At 36.0% G+C, this 21,627-nt stretch overlaps 3 protein-coding genes across 4 annotated transcripts; 2 read left to right on the top strand and 1 right to left on the bottom strand.

The window, feature by feature from the left end:
• Positions 1-2,461: 2,461 nt before the first annotated feature.
• LOC149383965 (Alkaline-phosphatase-like family protein) lies at positions 2,462-8,786 on the top strand. The gene is made up of 20 exons (XM_089629355.1): positions 2,462-2,857; positions 2,933-2,967; positions 3,066-3,187; positions 3,489-3,578; positions 3,654-3,773; positions 3,859-3,942; positions 4,040-4,117; positions 4,190-4,315; positions 4,794-4,883; positions 4,981-5,016; positions 5,121-5,176; positions 5,290-5,434; positions 5,504-5,948; positions 6,062-6,156; positions 6,263-6,812; positions 6,904-7,024; positions 7,535-7,576; positions 7,673-7,838; positions 8,199-8,282; positions 8,377-8,786. The coding sequence occupies exons 1-20, from the start codon at positions 2,613-2,615 to the stop codon at positions 8,506-8,508; spliced, it is 2,862 nt and encodes a 953-aa protein (XP_089485481.1). The 5' UTR covers positions 2,462-2,612; the 3' UTR covers positions 8,509-8,786.
• A 1,015-nt stretch (positions 8,787-9,801) lies between these two features.
• Positions 9,802-14,657, bottom strand: LOC149383964 (Rhodanese/Cell cycle control phosphatase superfamily protein). 2 transcript variants are annotated; one of them, XM_089628535.1, is made up of 8 exons: positions 14,279-14,657; positions 14,101-14,154; positions 13,766-13,915; positions 11,729-11,882; positions 11,504-11,601; positions 11,007-11,110; positions 10,369-10,638; positions 9,802-10,285 (listed from the first exon to the last, which is right to left on the bottom strand). In XM_089628535.1, exons 1-8 carry the CDS (start codon positions 14,600-14,602, stop codon positions 10,129-10,131), a joined length of 1,311 nt encoding a protein of 436 aa, XP_089484661.1. In that variant the 5' UTR covers positions 14,603-14,657; the 3' UTR covers positions 9,802-10,128. The 2 variants fall into 2 exon arrangements, with proteins under 2 accessions (XP_089484661.1, XP_089484662.1); XM_089628536.1 differs by having other exon boundaries at positions 9,805-10,285; positions 13,766-13,910; positions 14,101-14,197; positions 14,279-14,405.
• Positions 14,658-16,127: 1,470 nt separating this feature from the next.
• Positions 16,128-18,307, top strand: LOC149383963 (nascent polypeptide-associated complex subunit beta-like). Its single transcript, XM_089628537.1, has 6 exons — positions 16,128-16,299; positions 16,691-16,758; positions 17,039-17,187; positions 17,319-17,375; positions 17,741-17,779; positions 17,877-18,307. The coding sequence occupies exons 2-6, from the start codon at positions 16,691-16,693 to the stop codon at positions 18,041-18,043; spliced, it is 480 nt and encodes a 159-aa protein (XP_089484663.1). The 5' UTR covers positions 16,128-16,299; the 3' UTR covers positions 18,044-18,307.
• The last annotated feature ends 3,320 nt before the right edge of the window (positions 18,308-21,627 follow it).

The following is a 21,627-nucleotide window of genomic DNA, read 5'->3' as shown; positions in this document are numbered from 1 at the left end:
TAATAAATAGAATACCCAGTTCATATCTAATATTTATTTATTTCTCACTTTATAATATATTAACCAGGTAATTGATTAATATGGAATATCACTATAATATTCTCAATGATTAACATCATTAATATTATATTTATTTATCACAATAAGAGATACTATTATATAAATAAGATAGTAGAGAATATGATATGATACTCTCAATAAATAACATAATTAATATATTATTTGTTTCTCACAACAGGATATACTATTCCATAAAAAGAAAAGCAGAGTATATCTCTATGATACTCTCATGAATAATTACTACATTAAATACTCATCAAATCAGATCATATTTAATATATAATATTTATTTTCTATTTGAGAAAAGCCTCATTTCTCTTGGGCTTTGATCAAACAAATTCAAGGCTCATGTATTTATATGTACATGTCTACCACAAAGCTTATTGAGCCTTGTGGGCTTATTTAAATTGCTATTTTACAAGCCGATTTAAATCTAAGTGATATTCTGAAGTTACTTAAACAATTAATAACATATTTGTAAAATACTTTATTACGAATGCGAAAGAAATTGCAACCAAAGTTACAGTAGTTAGAGTGTAATCAATTATCTTATTATTACGAACATCTCTATTCATCTTATCAGAGCTACCTTGAGAACTATGAACCTAGTAACTAAAGCGCCTACAAATCCGAACAAAATAGATGAAATCTTTGTTTTCTCATGTTCTTCGATACGTCAATCTCGATGTCAATCCCAATGCATAAGTATTTAGGCATCTTCAAGTAGCCATTAACGAATGAGTCAAAAAATTCGGTAATACAACCTAAAAGTCCGTGACCACTTCATGATTTAGATTAAGTCTCAATGTGACAATCATATCGATCCTGATTAGTGTGTCGTAACGGTGTTTAAACGACACATCAACAACTAAAGTCTATCCAGTTAGTACACATACCAAATGTGTAGAATGCTTTCCCTAATACTACTACAAAAAAGACATGGATCAATCACCGATCATGTTTTAGTTCATTGTCCGAACTTAGATGCCCAACTTATAATTCAGTTTAATATGGAGGTTATGGATGATATTTGCTATTGATTCTAACTACAAAACAACCTACTAATCAATATTACTAATAAAGTAAACTTTATATTATATTCAGTAATCATTCATGTTTATTTTATTATTTTCAGTAAGCAATATTTATAACACTTCTTCCTTAGCTCATCTTCTTCAATTTTACATCAACTAGAAGACACACCAAAACGAATGAAATTTAAATGTAAAATTGGAATGGCTAAAAAAATATTGTTCTTAGATTATACGCCCAAAATAAAATCCATTATGTTTCATGTAACTTTTCTTTTCATTTTTTCTATGCAATTTGTTTTTTCCATTTTTTCTCTGCAACTTCATCTTCCACGCAGAGTTGCCATGTAATCATCGCATACAAAATCATTCAAATCCAATGGTTTATACAATAAGCATGTCAAGAGATAGGCTGAGATGAGGTCATCATCGAGATAAAAAAAAGCTTAAGAGCCACTCACTCGTCGGAGACTGTGTTTGTCTTCCTCTCATCTGCCGCCGAAGAAGCCCAAATCCGAGAACCCATTCTCCGGCCTCTTGAACTTAAATGTTATTTTTCGTGGGATGTGTCAACATCGGAACAAGAGGAAGGCAAAACTATGTTTTTATCATCACGAAACAAACGAATGATCGTCGTCTCGGTAATCAAAGCACATGTGTAATTTTTAATGCAATAACCCTTGTTTTTTTATTATTTTTTTAATTTTTCTTATATAAAAGAGTTCTCTTTTTGTTAGCACACGATAATAGGATATGAGATTTCATCAGCGAGCTTTTCATTCGTAAAGTAGATTTTGAATCCATGTACATAAACCTAAATCTATCTACTATCTTTACAACTGTTGTCGCTCGTTTTCGGACAACTATTTAGTGGTACGAGCAGTCCAATCTAAGGTCGGACCAAGTGATCGCGCTCGTCCCAAATGTGTTTTGAACCAGAGAATCCGACTTCCTCTTCGTGGATGGTCGGAAAACTTGTTCGTTAGATGATCTGAAATAAGGAAGAATAAAAATGAACTTCAAAGGGACTCAAAGGTAGTGCTTATTTCTTTGACGCTCAACATTAGTAGGGTCGAGATGGATTAATTACGAAGTTTTAGGGTGCTTAGAGGGAAGTTCGAGTGAAATGAGCTTAAGTATATTTTCAGGCAGCGTTTCTCTCTTCCAAATACTTGGAGATAAGTATTAAAAGCAAGCCTAATGCATATATATATATATATATATAATATTTTGCAACATTATTTTCGTGTTTTATCGTAATTTTAATCGATTATCGCAATTTCCGTCGACACAATTTATTTAAAATATTATATTATTTTCGTCGAAATTTTCATCGGATGTAGCAATTTCCGATTTTTGGGGACCGTGTCTTAATCGTGACGTTTTGACTCGATTTCGCGGCGTTTCGAAGCGTTTCTTATGAAGTAGCTTCATTTCCATTTTTTTTTTCCCAATCCCGGACCAGTAACGGCAAAGTCGAACACACAGAGACCTGTGACTCGGCGAAGAGAAGGAAAAATCATGGGTTTATCGGAAACAAAGGTGTTTTGGGCGATTCTGAGTCTTCACGGAATCGCCATTCTGTTATTCACAAAAGGATTCTTGCTCACTCGAACCGAGCTTCCCTATCACAGCCATTGCTCCGATGTAACCGAATCACCTTGCTTCTCCGACACTGGACCGAACAGCCTCAACCAAACCCATCGGAAATGTTGGAACAAGCCTTCCGTGGATCGGATCGTCATTGTCGTTCTCGACGCTCTCAGGTTTGGCCTGGCTTTCTCTGGAGCGATTGTGTCGTATTGATATTTGCTGTTTATTTTATTCGATGTGTCTCTCAGGTTTGACTTCGTTGCTCCGAGCTCAGTCTTTCCAGGTTTGTGATTCTGCTTTGGTTATAAGATAGTGATTTGTTATGGACTTGAATGTGCATAGAATTTGAGAATGAGTGATTTGTGTCAATTGTGTTTGAAGAGAGGAAACCATGGATGGACAGGTTAGGAGTGATACAAGAATTGGCATCTCAAAACCCTTCTTTTGCTAAGATCTTCAAAGCCGTCGCGGACCCTCCTACGACCAGCTTGCAGCGTTTGAAGGTCCATAATTTTTGCCCGCATTGATCACTCTCTTTTTTAGGTTATTTTCCTCGTGTGTTGTTTGGATCGAGGAAGATTCGAGGGAAATAAAATTTGTTTGGATTGTGGAAAATGGAAATATAGAGGAACCCATTCTATTTCCTTCGAAATTTCGCTTATGATAAAACACATTTTCCTTTCAAATTTTCCACTTTTCATCGTAAAATCCGGGTTGCAAACACCATTGGTACCGATGAAAGAACTGAGATCGATTTTTTTTTAAAAATGGTGGTTTTCTTATTGTTCTTGCTAAGGTCTTCAGGGTTTAACAACTGGCGGATTGCCGACTTTTATTGATGTTGGGAATAGCTTCGGTGCTCCTGCGATCATTGAAGATAACTTGCTTCACCAGGTTGGTTATTTTTTCATATAATTTCTTTTGGTGTATAAATATTGATTCTGTGTTAAAATTTGGAATCTATTACAGTTGGTTCAAATCGGGAAAAGAGTCGTTATGATGGGAGACGATACGTGGATGCAGTTATTTCCTCACCATTTCGAAAGATCTTATCCTTTTCCGTCATTTAACGTTAAAGATCTCGATACGGTGTGTACTGTTCATCACAGTGTGTAGAAAATGAAGTAATTATGCAAGTTCTTAGGGCTTTAATAATTTTTTTTTGCTTGTCCAGGTAGACAATGGATGCATAGAGCACCTTGTTCCGTCCCTCTATAAAGATGATTGGGATGTCCTCATCGCACATTTTCTCGGGGTGGTACGATTTATTTTTCTTTATTTACAAAAATCTTGATTCTGCAAGATTATATTCCCTCGGAAATTCATATTGCATATTTTACATGTTCGTCCCATAGGATCACGCTGGCCATATTTTCGGGGTTGACTCTGTTCAAATGCTGGAGAAACTAGACCAATATAATTCCGTCTTAGAAGTAAGTTTCGAATGTTTTCTTTTTCCCGTCACAATGCTTGCTTAGAATTTGAGTGCTCGGATTTGATTTCAGAGAGTTGTTGAAGTGCTGAAGAGTCAGTCCGAGCCCGGTGGTTTACACGAGAATACTTTGCTACTTGTTATGGGTGATCATGGACAGACCTTAAATGGGGATCATGGCGGAGGTAGTCCCGAAGAGGTAAAACCCTATTTCCTGTTTTACTGATTTCTAACTCTACATTCAATACACTAAAAACGTGGGTGAATTATTTAACACATGAATATTAAAGCCCCAAAACCCGAAGACACCATTGAAATCGAGTGGAAATTAAATGTGGTTTGAGAGTGAGCATTCTCAGGGGCTTAAACCCGAGATCTCTTGCTCTGATACTCGTTAATTTTCCATTTTCTCCAAAAGCATTGTTAATGGCAGGTGGACCAATGTTATGTCTAGTTTTCAAACAATTTCTCTTTAAAATGTTGTGGGTAATTGCTAGCGTGGATGATAACTTAGACCATAGTTTGAAAGAGTTGTTTATTTGATTTTAGGTAGTTATTGATCACAGAAGTAGTCTTTATTACTCTGTTCATATTGATTGTTTTATTATCAGTCTATTCAAGTAACCTATCTACTTTTCTTTCTAAATTATAGCTGGAGTTATGTAATTTTCAAGCAGGTTGAAACATCAATTTTCGCTATGAATTTTAAGAAACAACCATCGACCGTGCCGTCCAGTTATAACGCTTCTTCTTGCGAAGTCTATTCGGTATAGTCTCTATGTAATCATACTTCAGAGAATAAGACAGTCCATGAGCCATACCTCAGTGTTGTTGTTTTTTATTTTTTACTTTTTATTTTTTTAGGAGAAGGAGAATCTATGTATGAACTCCATCCAACAGGTTAGGTTATCGATTTGCTCGACTTCAATCCGGGGAATTGTCTTCTCGAATTGTGTCTGTGATTTTCCATGTGATTTTGAACTTTAAGCTAATAGTTTCTGCAGCTTGACTTTGCAGTGACTATTTCGGCTCTTCTTGGCATCCCATTTCCATTTGGAAGGTGTCGTATTAACCATCTTTCCTTGCTTTCATTTCTTTCTTTGCCATCTCATCACTTGTGAACTGAGGGTTTTTCTTTCAGTATTTATCTTATAGAATAAAATAAATTTTCAGTATTGGGCATGTAAATTCCGAACTATACGCTTTGGGTGCTGGAACAGTGGATTTTAAAGGAGACATGGAAAGTTGCGAGAATCAGTTAAATGTGAAAGAATGGCTGCAGAATTATGTTAATGCACTTTGCATCAATTCTTGGCAGGTACTTTAATAATCTTATTCGAAAGTTAAAAAAAAACAAACTATAACTGGTAATTGTTTTTTCTTTTAGGTGAAAAGATATATAGATGTCTATTCCACGTCTTCTGTAATTGGATTTTCTCATGAAGACTTGCTACACGTCGCTGACCTTTATTCTCAAGCAGCTAAGAACTGGTCGTACACTACAAAGAACCTTCTCATTAACAAAAATGAAAGCTGTAGCACTGTACTTCCGGCCCTAAAGAAGCAGATTGACATGTACTCTAATTTTCTCTCGAGCGTAGCTGAACTCGCGCGCTCCAAGTGGACCGAATTTAACCTTAAAACGATGACTATTGGTTTTGGCGTTATGCTGTTCTCGATTACAATCCATATTATTGCAATCTTAAGGATCAAAAAGAGAAGTGACATATCTTTTTCGTTGCCGGGAAGTTTAGGACTTTCCTATGGGCTATTTCTTGCATGTTTTATGGTGGTCATACGAGCAAGCAGCTTTCTATCGAATAGTTATATCTGTGAGTCCCAAGTACTTATATGTTGCTCAAGCATTATTTCCCTCTTTAAACTGTGGCACAAGGCTCGAAGTTGATGTTTTTTTTCTTCAAATTGATTTTTTTTTTTTTGGTAGTGGAAGAGGGAAAAGTGGCATGCTTTCTGTTGGCCACGACCGGAGTCGCCAAGTTACGAGACTCGATAAAGCATAAGAAGAACATGGTACTTGAAGTGAGTATATAACATATATACGCATTGGGTGGTTTTAACTCATAAAAAATGGGCTCTTATTTGAAGATGCTTGAAAATTTTGATTCCAATTTGATGTTCTTTGCAGGTGATTGTTTTCCTCGTTGTAATTACTATTTTCAGGGTTACAATTGAAGTCGGAGTTTCAAAGCAAACTCCGGGTTTTGACTTTACAAAAATGTACCCTTCTTGGGTGCTAAGCCGTTCCTATGCCCTTTCAGTCGTGTCATTTATAACCGAAATCGTGCCCATTTTTTCCTTGGTGCTACTGGGTTTCCTGTTGCACAAGGCAATAAAAAACTTCTCACCTGAGGGGATATGGAAATATTCCATCACGATAACTATTGCGAGTTATGGTCTCATAGCTTTTCACTGGGCCTCCGAAAGTAACATATTGAGTCTGACACGGGTACTTGAAATCATCGGAAGAAATTCAACTCCTCAGCTAGTATATGCCGTTGGATTCACACAAGTATTCTTGCTGATGTTTTTCCCTATCTTCGACAAAGAAAAGTCAGTCAATCCTGAGAGAATATTAGTTATCAAAGCAGTGGCAATGTTATCGGCGTGTACCCCTGCAATTATTATTCTGTTAGGGAAACAAGGGCCTTTAGTTTCTATAGCAGCCATAATTGGAGGTGATTAATTTTAATTTTTTTTTACTTCTAATCGGTCTTATGCTCTGTTATTTAACAGACCGTCTGATATATTTTACGATTATTTTTGTAGGATATTGCATAACGAAGCTTGGAGGTAACAGTGACTCCAATGGAAACTTGACTGTTGACCCTCTAACTGTTACACAGTGGAGTCTTTTAGCGGTGTGCCTTTTTTTCTGCACTGGACACTGGTATGTCGTTTAGTCCTTAAATGAGTTTTCGAAGAAAAATAGTCCTCGAAGTATTGATTTTGATTTGTAGCATTTTTGTCATCTTCATAAAATAATGAAACTTGATTTATGAAATTCAACACCTAAACAACTTAAAATATATATTCACAAATTTAAATAATTTGTTTATATTTAAAAAAAATAGCAGTATGTTCTATTTATTTATTGTGTTTAGGATTGTAATATAATTTAATTAGAAAACTAATCAGTTACATAAGCTTCTGCAAATATGTTTTAAGTTCAGGAGTTAAATTCCATAAAGCGGTAATTTTTATTATTTTTTTATTATTATAGAAAATGACTAAACTGGTACAAAATCAATAATTCAAGGTCCATTTTGCTCAATGTTACTCACCTAATACTTAAGGGATTATGTAGCTAAAAAGCCTTCTATCTTTCATTGGATCAGCTATCATATTCTTTTTATCCATGCTCTTGTCTGGTTAATCTTCTTCATCACATTTGTTTTAGGTGTGCTTTCGATGGCTTACGCTATGGCGCTGCTTTTATTGGGTAAGTGACGGGTCTGTCTATGTGCTTTTGCTTTACTCGCAATCTAATAATCTAGATAGTAATGTTTTACTAAAGCCATGTTACACTCTTTGACAGGTTCGACGAGTTTGTCCTAGTTCGACAAGCAGTCCTTCTCACCATTGACACATTTGGTCTTTCTATCATCCTACCGATATTTGGACTCCCTCTTATTGTCTCGTCACGACATCACAACCATGGTCCCGGAAAAGGGAAAGATTCCACGTTCGCTCGCTTATCACTTGTAAGTCCATTAACACTCCTAACATTTATGAATCAACTTAGTTTTAGTGTGTGTTTTGTGTTTTGAATCGGAGCGCCATCCCCGATTATTTCATTAGTTTCGATTGATTGAAAATATCCTATTTTAAGGGACCAAATTAATCTCTGTATTTCCAAACAACAGGTCAAATATTATGCTCTTGCATGTTTAGGGACTGAAGTGGTGGGGCCTTTTAGGTCTCCAAAATAATTATGAATTTGTATTTGTTACTTCTAGAAAAAAAGAATACCTCTTTGTATATTTTTGATTTAAATAACACATTTTTATATTCCTGTTTAATTGAATGAGAATTGGACTTAACTACACTCGCTGTTTCTATAGGTGTATTTATTGTACGGTCTGATCATGGCCACAACAGTGACAGCCACTATGATGTGCGTTGCGATTCATAGACGACATTTAATGGTAAAAAGACGGATTTTATTTTTGTTTAGTAGGATCTTATTATTAATATTTCCAGTCACGCCGATTCTTATTTGCCACAAAACATTGCTTGCAGGTTTGGGGATTATTTGCTCCCAAGTTCGTGTTCGATGTGGTCGCTCTTTTGCTAACCGATATATTTACGTGCTTGGCATCGCTCTATTTCTTCACTCACAGCCATCAGAATACAGTGAATCATAGTAATTAATATAAGTTTGTGATCACAGTATAGGAGGATTGCTTAAACCATTTATTTAGAAGAACTCACTGTAAATTAGTTTGGTGTACGTGTATTCAATTTTGGTGTCTAGTTTGCTTTTTTAAGTTATTGCTAGTATGTAACATTTATGACCAAGGAAATCGAAGTTGGGGATATAGAAAGCAGCTAGGAATATTGTCGATATTTATTCGCACACGTAAATATTTTTTGAATTTCAAAATTCCTAGATCACACTTGATACATTTAGGGTGGAAATGAACTTCAATACATTTTTTTTAGGCAGTGTAGCGAAATAGCTAAAATGAAACTATGAAATTTGTTTTTAGCCTATGTTTCACAACTTTTAGGGAAATAGCCAACAGATTTATGTGGCAATAATTAAGGTCTGATGTACCCTTATTTATTAACAAATTCGTCGCTTTCTCTCTCCTATTTTTTCCTACACTTTTTTTTTTTTACATACAAACTTCAAGAAACCATATCTATCTCATATGAACTCGAAATTGAGTGATTCCAAATCTTACGGATTCGTGACGCCGAGATCTTCAAAAATAGATCCATTGTGTTTGCTTAATACCATAGATGTAGAAAAATCACGTTACTACCTTAAATATGGAAATAACTGGAAATTTTTGAAATTATAAAAAAAAGTAAATGGAAACGTAACTATGATGCATAATTTTTCATCAAACACAATGAGTCTATTTTTGAAGATCTCGACGCCACTAATTTGTAGGATCTGAAATCACTCAATTTCGAGTTCGTATGAGAAATATACGATTTTTTGAAGTTTTGATGCAAAAAAAATTATTTGAAAAAAAATAGGAGAGAGAAAGTGACGAATTTGTTAATAAATAAGGGCAAATCAGACCTTAATTATTGCCACATAAGCCATTTGACTATATCTCTAAAAATTGTCAAACATAGGCTAGATCCAAAATCACAAGTTTAAAGTGGCTTAGTTACTTACAAATCTTTTTTTTTTTCAAACTAATCTTTCTAGTTTACTTTTTTATTTCATAAATATGTCTTTTTTACAATATTTTTCCTGGTTTACATATTTTATTTAAAATATTTTGTTAACGATTGACTTAGTTTTTTCTTTTCATCTTTCAAATTTCTTGTTTAAAATAATGGCTAACATTGTCTGAAAATTAAAAAGTAAAAAAATATGCATTAAAGGTTTGGAAATTTGACCTATTAAGGGAATTAGCATCTTCAAAGTTCATACAGAGATTTTTGTGTACAATTAATCATATTAAACACTAAGAGCTTTTTTTAAATTTTAATCATAAATACATTTTGACACCCAAGTTAAGTCCTTGGGATCTTCCACATTTATTTTGGTTGCATAATCTTTAAAGATGATTTCCAAAAAGTCCAAAATCTATTCCTAAAGTGATATTTTTGCAGTACCCTTGTAAACATGCACTCAGAAAACACATGACATGTCTCTTCTGCATAATGCCCAAAAGCGTGACACAGTATTTGAATGAAGTATATTAAGAGCACAGATGCCACAACATTTTTGGAATTGAATTTTTAAAATTTAGATTTAACAAAGCTGGTGTGTGTATATTAATAAATACCCACTTCCACTCTCTGAAATTAGTGAGATTTGATCAAGCTAAGCGGCTCCGAATCCCTGTACAAGTGCCACTTATCGTATCTCTGATGCCCGGGAAGGACCGGTCTAAGCCGAGGAGCGTTCGTGCAATTCGCAGAGCAACATCCTTTTAACACCGTCACGCACTCCGAGCAACATCTGAAAAAAGAAAAAAAGAAATATTGAAGATGATATAAAACACTAGTTTGTTCTTCACAAGAATCATCGAAAATCGGGCTCACAGGAAGAGAAAGTTGCAGTCGATGTTGGCGCAGTTTCTATGCCTCAGTTCGCGGACGACGCGCAGACCACAAACGTGACACGTTGCCAAAGCGTCGCTGCTCGAAGGAAATTCTGTTTCGCCGGTCAGTTTGGGATTGTACGTCGAAGGCGGGAGCGAAAGACGAGAGTCAAACACGAACAAGTTTCCCGTCCATTTCACTGCACCTTCGTTCTTCAGATAGTTCGACACGCCGCCCTCTAACGTGTACAAGTTTCGAAAGCCTCTTTGCCTGAAAAACTCAAAAAAAGAAAAAAGAAAAAAAGAAAACGGTCTTTCTTACGAGGGACATTTGACGACACAAACGTGATTAAATGAATTAGGACGGATTATCTGTCACTTTTTCGTTTGTTTTGTTTTTTTTGGTCTCGGTTCATGTCCCTCCAATCAAATTATGACACACCATCGTACTACTATAATTATTTTTTTCTTTTATTTTTCTTTTCCACTATCCGGAATAAAACTCCATGTTATATGTTTGTTTGCATGTCTAAACTTCGTCATAGCTAATAGTCGGGAGCCTAAGAAACTAGGTAATATAATTTCCAAATTGAAATGAAAATAATGGCAAAAAAGGAAGAAAAAAGTTTTTTGAGTTACCTTAGAATAGTGGAATATACATCGCAGCGTATACCTCCGGTACAATACATCAATATATCCGTCTTTTGTTTATCTACATCTGCTAAAGGGTCCGTACCAGCTGCCTGAACAATGAAGCCAAATCACACCAAAATCACCGGAATTAAAATCATAGAAACATAAATCGTATCGGATGAAATTTAAGGGACTAAAAACTCTTACAAACTTTTAAGATTTCAAATGGTACCAACCACTTAACATCGCATGTGAACATCACTAAAATTACAACATAAACGTTGTATCACAAGTTTCTAAATTTCCGTAATTTTTTCTCCAAACAAAACAAGCCTTTTTTTTCACCATTTTTCAGCTTAGTCGATATTTACCGCAGCTAAAAAAAGAAAGCTCATAAGAAACCTCTTTACATGCTTTTTTTTTTCCTTAGTTTTTCCAATGAGCATTTTCTATGCAGTGCCGTAGATAGTTCAATTTTGAAACTGAGAATGAGTAGGTATTACCTGTGGCTCTGAATCCGATAACCCGAACGACGTGCTTCTAAAGCAATCAACCTCAGGGCGAAGAGCTCCATCGAAATGACCGATGTCCCATTCATATCCTGTTTACTAGAAAGTATAAAAATACTTCAAAAATCTCAAATACCACCAACTACTCATCGAGTCAATAATAGACTGAACATTTGAACACACTAGCACGTAAAGAATCAGGAGAAGAAGAAGACATACCGTTTCTCACGTCTAGTAAAATGTAGTTTCCACCACCGGCGGTATTCTCGGTTGTGTTCTCCGTTTCTAATCTCTTTCTCCACTCAGATGGCTGAAGCGGCGTGGCTCGCATGGAAGGGTTGAGCAAAGGAAGATCAGAAACGCCTCCTTCAAACTGCAAGAGAAACCGGAAAAAAACAGCTTCGGTGTTGAAATAACAAGTTTTGTGTGTGAATAATTTTGGGACCGATCTCAAACGGATTGGTTCACTTTCAAGAATTATTAGAACTTAGGTTTAGTTTATATGTCGTTTAACCTTTGTACACAATAGTCTATTATATCTGGTTGTGTCGTTTTGTTTAGTCTTAGTTTTAGTCGTTTTCTTTCTTTTCTCTCAGCTATATAAGCATTGCATCATGTAACTTTTCAATAAGATCGAATACAATTTCTTCTCTGGTTCGTTGATGAACAGAGCTTGTTATCTCAAGATTCGATTCTCATCTTCTCAAATCCTAGATATGTAATATGGTATCAGAGCAGTCTTCCGCGCCATCTGAGTTTACCGATTCCGATTGCATCTTCTTCTCGGTTTCAAGCTCTTCTCTCCGATCGCTTCAATGACGGAGGAGCTTCATCGTCGGAGCTGCGTCGGACGGTTCAGATTTTCGGTTCGTCCCCAAATCCGAGATTTGTTTCGTTTTCATCGTCTCTTCAATGACGATTGAAGAAACCTCGACGGGATCGGCGACGCCTATTCTCAATCCGATTCTAGGTTTGTTTTTCTCTCCGATCGCTGTTTCCGGTTCCTTTCCCATCTTTCTGTTGCGGAATCCGGAGATTTGTCGACGGAGAGCTCTTTCTCTCGATCTGGTGAAGACACGAGGCGATGCTCCATTTTCTCGATCCGATGTGGGAACAAGACGGAGCTCCAATATCGATGTCCAGCCCGATCTTTACTATCTCAGGAAAGCCTTGGTCCCTCGGTTGATCAATGGAGACATTTATGTCTCTTCATGGCGTTCAAGACAGAGTGAGACGCTGCGTTCAGGGTCAACTCCATCACCAGCCGCAACCTCGATCCCGTGCCTTGGCTCATCTTCCTGCCAGAATCCTTTTCCGGCGTGTCCAGCCGTGTCCAGTCTTCAAGAAGGTTTCTTCGGCGATTCCCGCCGTGTCAAGACGATCAGATTCTTCTCCGGCGCGTCCCGTTGTGTCAACACCATCAAGAATGTTTCTCCGGCAATTCACGCCGTGTCAATGTGGTCAAGGTTCTTCTGCGACAAGTTTCGCCGAGTCAAGACCCTTCTCCGGCGAGTCCCCGCCGTGCCATTGCCATCCAGGTCCTCCGCTACTCTGTCTACCTCGCCTGCAGAGTCGCAGCGATTCGTCACCGAAGTCAGTTTGACAATTTCTCTTCAAAACCACGGTGCCCAAACGTTTCCAGTGGTTCAACCGCGGTTTGGTGTGTGGGCACAGAAGGGATCACTGCCGCGATGGTGAAGAGAGCGTGGGAGTTCAAGGTTGTTCAAAGTCCGTGATTATCGGATGAAGTCTATTCCGAGTTGTCTTCTACGATATCCAAGTTCAATCCAAGATGAACTTTCAAGAAAGTTTATCTTGAGGGGGTGTATTAGAACTTAGGTTTAGTTCATATGTCGTTTAACCTTTGTACACAATAGTCTATTATATCTGGTTGTGTCGTTTTGTTTAGTCTTAGTTTTAGTCGTTTTCTTTCTTTTCTCTCAGCTATATAAGCATTGCATCATGTAACTTTTCAATAAGATCGAATACAATTTCTTCTCTGGTTCGTTGATGAACAGAGCTTGTTATCTCAAGATTCGATTCTCATCTTCTCAAATCCTAGATATGTAATAAGAATTGGAAACATGGCTTAAACCGAGCCGGTTCATTTTTAAATTTGCTCTGTTCTCTACAGTATTTAGACTCTTGAATTTAACTTTGGCTCATCAATTTTATTATATTTATGTTAAGATTTTAAGAAAATATAAATTTTGAACCATTTTATAATCGCGAATAGCGCTTAACAAAAGGGCTTGCCTGTACTAAAGAGGGTTTGTAGCGAAGCTTCAACCTTGGAAATGCGTGTCCATTTTTCGCCGGCGAAACCTGAACCAAAATATCGGAAAATCTCTTGTCTTCCTTTAGCCATTCAACATATGACATTGCATCTTTAGAAGGACCACTGTACTGCGCAAAAATAACAATGTGTTCTTTATTGCCAAATGTATAGATCATAAATTGATAGGATTATAGGGACTCCTTTTAACACTTTCCAAGCAAGAGAGAACAAGACAAGGACACAGAGCTAATTGTGACCAAAATAATAACATTCATAGATACTTTTGAAAATAAGGAACAATCAATATGTATACCTGTGCATTTATCCCTTGTTCGTTTATGTATATCCGACCATGAATATCAAGCCCCTGATAATACAATACATTTCCTTTTCTATTGTTAAACTATTCTCTGTAACAGGAAAATCTTTTGAGTATGAAGTAATGCGCAGAGAAAATTAGAGGCTAAAGACCAGTTTCCAAACGAAATTACCTCCATGAAAGATATGTGCTTGGAGACCTCTTCGAGCGGGTTTTCAATGAAGAAAAGGCTGTAGAAATTGACCACAATGAAATCACCTTCTTGTTCGACCACCAATGGCTCGGAATTGGAATCCGAATATATGCATTTGATTCCGCGAAGCCGAGGCCAGAGGAACGATCCGCGGCTAAGTCCGTTCTTCGCTGGGATGTTGTCGTTTCGAGGCGCGAAGGAAACGAGTCGTTTTGGCATGGAATGGGTTGATGTGAAGAGCCTGAGACTGAGACTCCATTGAAGAAGAGGATTGAGTCGGTTGATATTAGTGAGAGTGATCATTAGAGCTTCAGTGCACACTCTCTTATCTTCTCCCTCTTTATCTCAGTCACTTGTGTATAGAGTACAATTGAATTATTTAACTTCAGATTTAAAAAAACTCCTGTAGGAATATTTATTTATTTATTTTTTCAAGTACAAGAACCACATTGGATTACAAGAATATTGTGCATGAAAAGTTTACTGGAAAAAGAAGAATTGAGTACATAGTATAACTAATTTCTTAATCTAATTTGTTCTAATTTGTTAAACAGGACTCTCAAGTCGTTCAAATCAATTTTAACTATTGAAATTGCAATTTAGACAAAATTGAACTGCGACCCTTATAGTTTTATCGATTTTTAATTTTTTTGTAAGGCATTTAAACATTAGAGTTAGAGTTGAACATTTTAACGGATTAAAAAATTATGTTAATAAGAAAACTCAATTATTGGAGTTATTGTTATAGTTAAAGTAGTAAGAGTTTAAAAATAATATTTACGGCGCTCTAAACCGAATTAAATCACATTAGATGGTTTAATTCGAACCAAATCAGACCAACCCGATCATTAACCGTGTGCTTTGATTGCCAAATATTCCACATAATTAGTTTATCATTAATAAGATGGATATATTTTCTAGTTCTCAAATTTTGGTAATGTTTTCTCTCAACAATAATGCTAGGATATTTACTTAGATTCCAACTAATTTATTAGAATAGTTAGTCGAGCACTAATAATTTATATATTCGTTCTTTTTTCTTGTCTAAAAATCCAAACATTATCTTAATCTATACATGTCCATAACTTGATTGAAATTGAATAACAATGAAACTCACGTCATTTCTAAGGAATGTAAATTTACTCATTTTATTGTTCTTCGATCCTCAAAGTCTCTTAAAGCTCTCTTCAACTTGTTCATTTCAGGTATGTCTTAGTGAAATAAGTTGGAAAAAATTGCCTATGCAAACAAGGTTAAAAACGAAAGATAACATAGTTCTTATAAACCGTGATAAAAAATAACTTATGATCATATACAAATTGAAGTATTGGTATAAATTATATCGAGCACGGCTATTTAGCATCCAATCAGCGGATCGGTAATGTATTTATATTAAATATGAGGTCCCATGAAAATGCATTAAGGAATATATAATATAGATTAATTGCCAAATTATATGACTTACAATTGGAAAGCATTATTGAACCTATAGTAACATATTTAAAAGCTCCATTCTTTTATGCAACGCTCTTAATCTGTTTTTTTTTTTTTAATACACATTGACAAAAAAAAAAAAAAAAATTCCATCAAAGTATCACAAATCTTCCAAATTCAATAAGCATATGGGGTTTTATATCAGTTTTCACTTATATACCAAAAAAAAAATCACAAAAATCGCAACCACAAAGTCTTACTTAGTACGTCAAACATTCATCCAACGGCGCAGCTCAATGGTGAGCATTACTTATCATACACCTGATCCGCACAGTGACAAAACCCACCAAAACAAATAAACCCTATCACATGATTTAGTAGAGAATAAAATCTGACCGTTCGATCGTGAGCCACAACACGCTATCATCTTCGGCCGCTCATTTATAGAGAAACCAAAGAGCTTTCATTTAGCGCCGTCTGAGGCTAATTCACACACTTCACTTCTTCTTCTTCTCTGTCGTCTTTTCGGGTTTTATCATCTCCATTATCTAAAAACCCTAGCCAAGGTAAAACCCTCCTAACTCGTTTCCCGTTGATTTTCTGGTTCGATTTTCTATTTTCATATTCGCGGATTGCGACCTCTTATGGGTTTTTCATTCGATATTTTCGGGTGCTTTAATGGGATTTGCATTATAATTATTTTTAATTTCTGGGTATGGATAAGATTTTTCAGAGTCGAACCACTTTTAGGGTTTCGTAATACACGAGTGTGATTTTTTAATTCTGGAAAAAAGCTATAACGAAATTTGGGTATTTTGAAATTCGACCTATCTGTAGGTATTTCTATCGTTTGGCTATGGTTAAGCTTTGAGATTGATATTTGGTGGTACTAAGGAATTAAATTAGTTTTTTTTTACACGAGTGTTCTTATCAGAGTGTTTATTTGCGTTTTCGCAGATGAATGTTGAGAAGCTTAGGAAAATGGCCGGTGCTGTTCGCACCGGTGGAAAGGGAAGCATGAGAAGGTAAAACATAGAGCTCTCATTCAGATATATATTGTTTGATAAAATTTGAAATTGAAATGAGTACTTGTTCTTGTGGATGGCAATTTCGTAAATTTCAATTTGAAAACCGGATTTTTTTAGCTTAATTCGTGCTATTGTGTTTCAGATAAGGCTATGCTGATATGGTATACTCTAGCTGGTTTCAAGTTTGTTTGAAGCTATAAGTTAGCTTCTTAGACTTTAGTACTATTATTGTCTGATTGATTTTTTTTTTCTAAAATTTAAATATTAAACTCGATAGAAAGAAGAAGGCTGTGCACAAGACGACCACCACTGACGATAAAAGGCTTCAGAGCACTCTGAAGAGAATAGGCGTCAATGCAATCCCCGCAATCGAGGAAGTCAACATCTTCAAGGACGATGTTGTCATCCAGTTTATCAACCCCAAAGGTTGCTCTTTTCTTCTTCTTATTCTTCTTTTCCCTTTTCTTGTTATGACAAGAGTTATTGCCGATGATATTTTGAGCTTGTGTTTCTACTAGAAACTGGCTGATTGTTTTGTTTTGTTTATCTGTTTCCAGTGCAAGCGTCCATTGCTGCTAACACTTGGGTTGTCAGTGGTTCTCCGCAAACAAAGAGTATGCTAATACTATCTCCATATTATACTTTTTTTTTCCTGTATGTTTTCAAAGATTAATTACGGAATATGAACTGAGAGTTATGTGGTTTAAAAATAGATGTTGGTTTGTAGGCTTATATAGATTAATATTATCAATTGGGTAATGAATAAGCCTTGTACTTGTGGTTTGTGATATAACCATTGATAATAATTCATCAGTAAAATGAAAAGTAAGAGATAATCGGGCTAACCAAATAGTTGCTTATCCTTTCTTTGCTTTCCTCTGCTCACGTCGAATCCGATTACTAAAGTGTCCTAGGTTCCCGAAAGTTTCATGGTTTAGGTCAAATGGGTTTTGCTAACATGTTTTATTTTCTTTCGCAGAGTTGCAGGATATCCTTCCCAGCATCATCCAACAATTGGGTACGTACCAAATGAAAATCAACCCATATTTTTATCAAGTTTTTTTTCGCCATCGACCAGGGATTTTGAAGTTTTTTGTGGGTTTTAAATTTATCAGGACCGGATAACTTGGACAACCTGAAGAAGCTAGCGGAGCAGTTCCAGAAGCAAGCCCCGGGAGCCGATGCCACAGCTGGACAAGAGGACGACGATGATGAGGTCCCTAATCTCGTCGGAGAGAGCTTCGAAGCCGTTGCCGCCGAAGACAAGCCCGCTTCTTCCTAGAGAGTTGATTAAAGATTTTGTGCCATTTTTATAAAAGTTGTCAACAACAAAAAAATTGTTCTGAAAAGTTTTGGCTTTTTAGTTCCTTTTTTTTTTTATTCCATAACCATCATCTTCTTTCACCTTGTGACACTGGGTTCTCTAGTAGTTTCACTCTTATTTAATTTTGGGCATGTTTATTCTGTGTTTACTTTCTTGAGCTACACTCTGTGGTGGTAACTATGTGTTGTCCAAATCAAAAAACTTGATTTTCCGAAGTTTTTACCATTCGTGTAGGTCTGTCTCGTAGAACTGCCATTTAGTAACAAGATTATTTCTTCATTCACACTCAATCTGCAAGTCCTCCGAACTACTAACTAAGAAAGTCTTGTGAATTGGAGTCACCTATATGTTATTCTTTTTATATAGAGTAGTTCGTCTATAAGTGTAGACTAGCAACGCAATAAGTAGGGCTAGTTTATTGACTCGCGTTGATAGACAAACGACCGCTCGTATTTTGGAAGATTGCCTAAACAAAAGCTGTTTCATCAGAACGAACCAGGCGTGCTTTATAAACACAAAAGAGGGATATGTAAAATACAAGCGCATATAGTAGGTCATTGAGACGATGTTTTGTGGCTATGGCTCAATTTACAGTTAAAGAATGAAGGCAGATCCAGTTTAGTTGTCGGTAAAGGTTCTAACCGGTCAAATTATTTACATTCCAATATTTTTGCTTAAAATTACCAAGCGGTTAATTATTACCGATTATTTTATGGTTAACTATGATAAAACAATTACCATGAAAATAAAATATTGAACTAATGGTAAAATGGTTAACCGTTTCAAAAAACACAATTAATTGGTCAAATCCTTGAACGTTTTGAACTATTACTGGTTAACCGTTCAAAATAGTTAAAAGTTGTCGGCAACGGTGTCATGACCTTTGCCGCGTTGAAATTGCGTCGAGAGTCCCCGACCTTTGTGGTCTATGACTTTGTCTCTCATGTGACATCCATTTTTAATTACAGTTTTGCTTTTACCTTTTCAATTTTCAAGTATACTTTGGTTTTCACTATTAGCATCTTTCACTACACCGGGTTCTATTAGGTTCTTGTCTATTCTGTTAATTCTGTTAATTTAATCTCTTGGCGATTAATGTTCTTCTAAATTGAAGTAGAGTAAAAAATATAAGAGATTGAAAGAAAAAAATTGAGATACCAAGCCCTTTTAAGGGTCTGAATGCTGATCACTCAAAATTATCATATAAAGGTATGCCCCCCAGACTGGCAAATGTACGGATAACGGAATTTGAAAAATATGAGGAATTCTTTATGAAAATCTATAAAATTATATTAAAATGCACGAAGCCTTTCATTTGACTTAGGGTAAAAAAACCTATAAATATTGGTGAATTACATTTTAGTACAAGAAAAATTACAGACGTAGATTGGAGTAAATCTAACACTAAGTACAGCTGTTCGCTCATTGTGGGCATAGTTTTGACACAAGAACGGATATAGAGTACATTATAATTCGAGCACTCATTTGTCTCTTTCAATATACCCACAATGGTTGGTGGAAAAATCTAATCAACTGGTCCGATGACCAAGAAGAAGATGATTCATCCGCATGTATATGCAAAAACGTAACAGGGAGCCCACATAGGAAAAGTTGAAGGTGGCTAATCCGTCTCCAATCCGAAATAAAACGAGTAACAAGCAACTACAAATTAAAATGTTTGCAAACACCATAAGGCTGGAAAAATTAAATTTAAATAAGATCTCTTCACCACTTTGACAACTTTGTGCAGCCCCGACACCGTCTGAATGATCGCAACAGTGTCCGCGGTATCACCCCACTCGCACTGACATCGTCGTCGACTTACAATGAACTTCCGCCGAAAACTTTCGCACAAACGGAGACTCTCGTTGGGCCATAGTCGGTAGAATCCCTCGGGCCACCCCCAGTGGAAATTCATTGCTCTCCATCGGCGACATAGAGGCTTGACACAAGCCCTAAAAATTATCAAAGAAGAGTATAGATTTGAGATTGCTACAACACAAAAATATGAACAAAATTAAATGAAAAATAGATATGAAATTCTTACTCCCCCTCCCCAAAAAGTGAGAGACAAATGTCTCGTGGGGTACGACGGCTGTGGAGAATAGAGAACTAGGGTTCTCTTTTTTTAGAGAAAAAAATGCTTACTCCGAAATTCATCTATACTATTATATTTGTCTTATTTGGATAACGAAATTTCGAGGTGTTTTGGCAAAAAATATATTATGAAGCGTATATTTTATTTATTTCGAAAATAGCATAGGAAATGAAAATACATGAGAGAAAAGAGTCAGAATTTTAAACCTCCCCCCAAAAGTTGACTTTTAAATACAATAAAGAGCTGATGAATGACGACAAAAATACCTAATATTTTCCCAAAATCATACTTATATTTTTTTTTTCAGCAACAAACATACCACTAATTGTAATGTGTAACTTGCACCGTATGTACTTCCTAAATTATGATGGACTGAAAAACGTGTGGTAGCCTCTGATTTGAAACGATTTAATAATATTTTTATTAAATTTAATTAGACATTAGTTATACCATTTATAATTAAAAATAATTTAAAAGAACAACTATAATTTAAGAAGATAGAAATAGATAACAAACAAGGGCAAGGTGGAGTAGTCTCCGCTGTCGATGAGGTAGATGGTTGAGTGCTGACTTGTTTCCGAGGCTGGACCGTTGCACGCCCTTTACTTCTAAGTTGTAGTTTCCGAAGCCGTCGATGAATTCCGCGTCTCTATGCGGGGTTGGCCCTCGACACCATTCCCCTTATTCCTGCAACGTGCCTCATCCCCGTTCTCTCGAAAACTATACCAATTCCTAGTTGTAGTTCTTAGCGTAAAGAGAAGTTGCTTCCTCCAAACAAGAAAATTGTTGAGATCAAGTTTCATTTCGATTGAATTGTTGAAAACAATCAAATTTACTCTTTTAGGTGTAGATCATGTTGTATCTTCCACAGACGTGATCGATGCTGTCTCCATGATTAGATCTTCCCTTTGTGAAATGGGAGTTAGGGCTCTAATACCATAATAGAAATCTAGAGAGAGAGAGAGAGAGAGAGAGAGAGAGAGAGAGAGAGAGAGAGAGAGAGAGAGAGAGAGAGAGAGAGAGGTTCTTTGTATTAACTCAACTAAAGGAAAACATAATACAGAGTCTAAAGTTTATAGTAGGCAATGAAACAATAAAGGTAATGCCACATAAGATACGTCTAAACATAAATGAAATTCTGTTTACTCATAGACAAAATGTCACATATAATATTATTACAATTAGTGTCACAAGATGTGATGCGATAGATGAACAATCAAACAAAGAGTAAAAGAATAAAGTCACAAGGAAATGTTAAACCAGTATTGGTGCAATGTCACCTACGTCTAGAGGGTTGCAGTCCAAAGAAAAGAAAATCCACTAATCAATAAGTAGTCAATAATACACAATGATCTTATCTAAATGATCACCTGTTAAGAGCCCTTTTCCTATCACTACCCATAAATTTCAACTCAACCTCCCTTGAATTTTACATCCTCCACTT

The sequence above is a fragment of the Urtica dioica genome, chromosome 10 (assembly GCF_054948205.1).
Source record: "Urtica dioica subsp. dioica isolate 48M chromosome 10, U.dioica_male_clone48M_v1_H2, whole genome shotgun sequence".
Taxonomy (NCBI): Eukaryota; Viridiplantae; Streptophyta; class Magnoliopsida; order Rosales; family Urticaceae; genus Urtica; species Urtica dioica.
The sequence above is the reverse complement of the archived record's forward strand: the minus strand, read 5'-3'. Positions and strand labels throughout refer to the sequence as shown.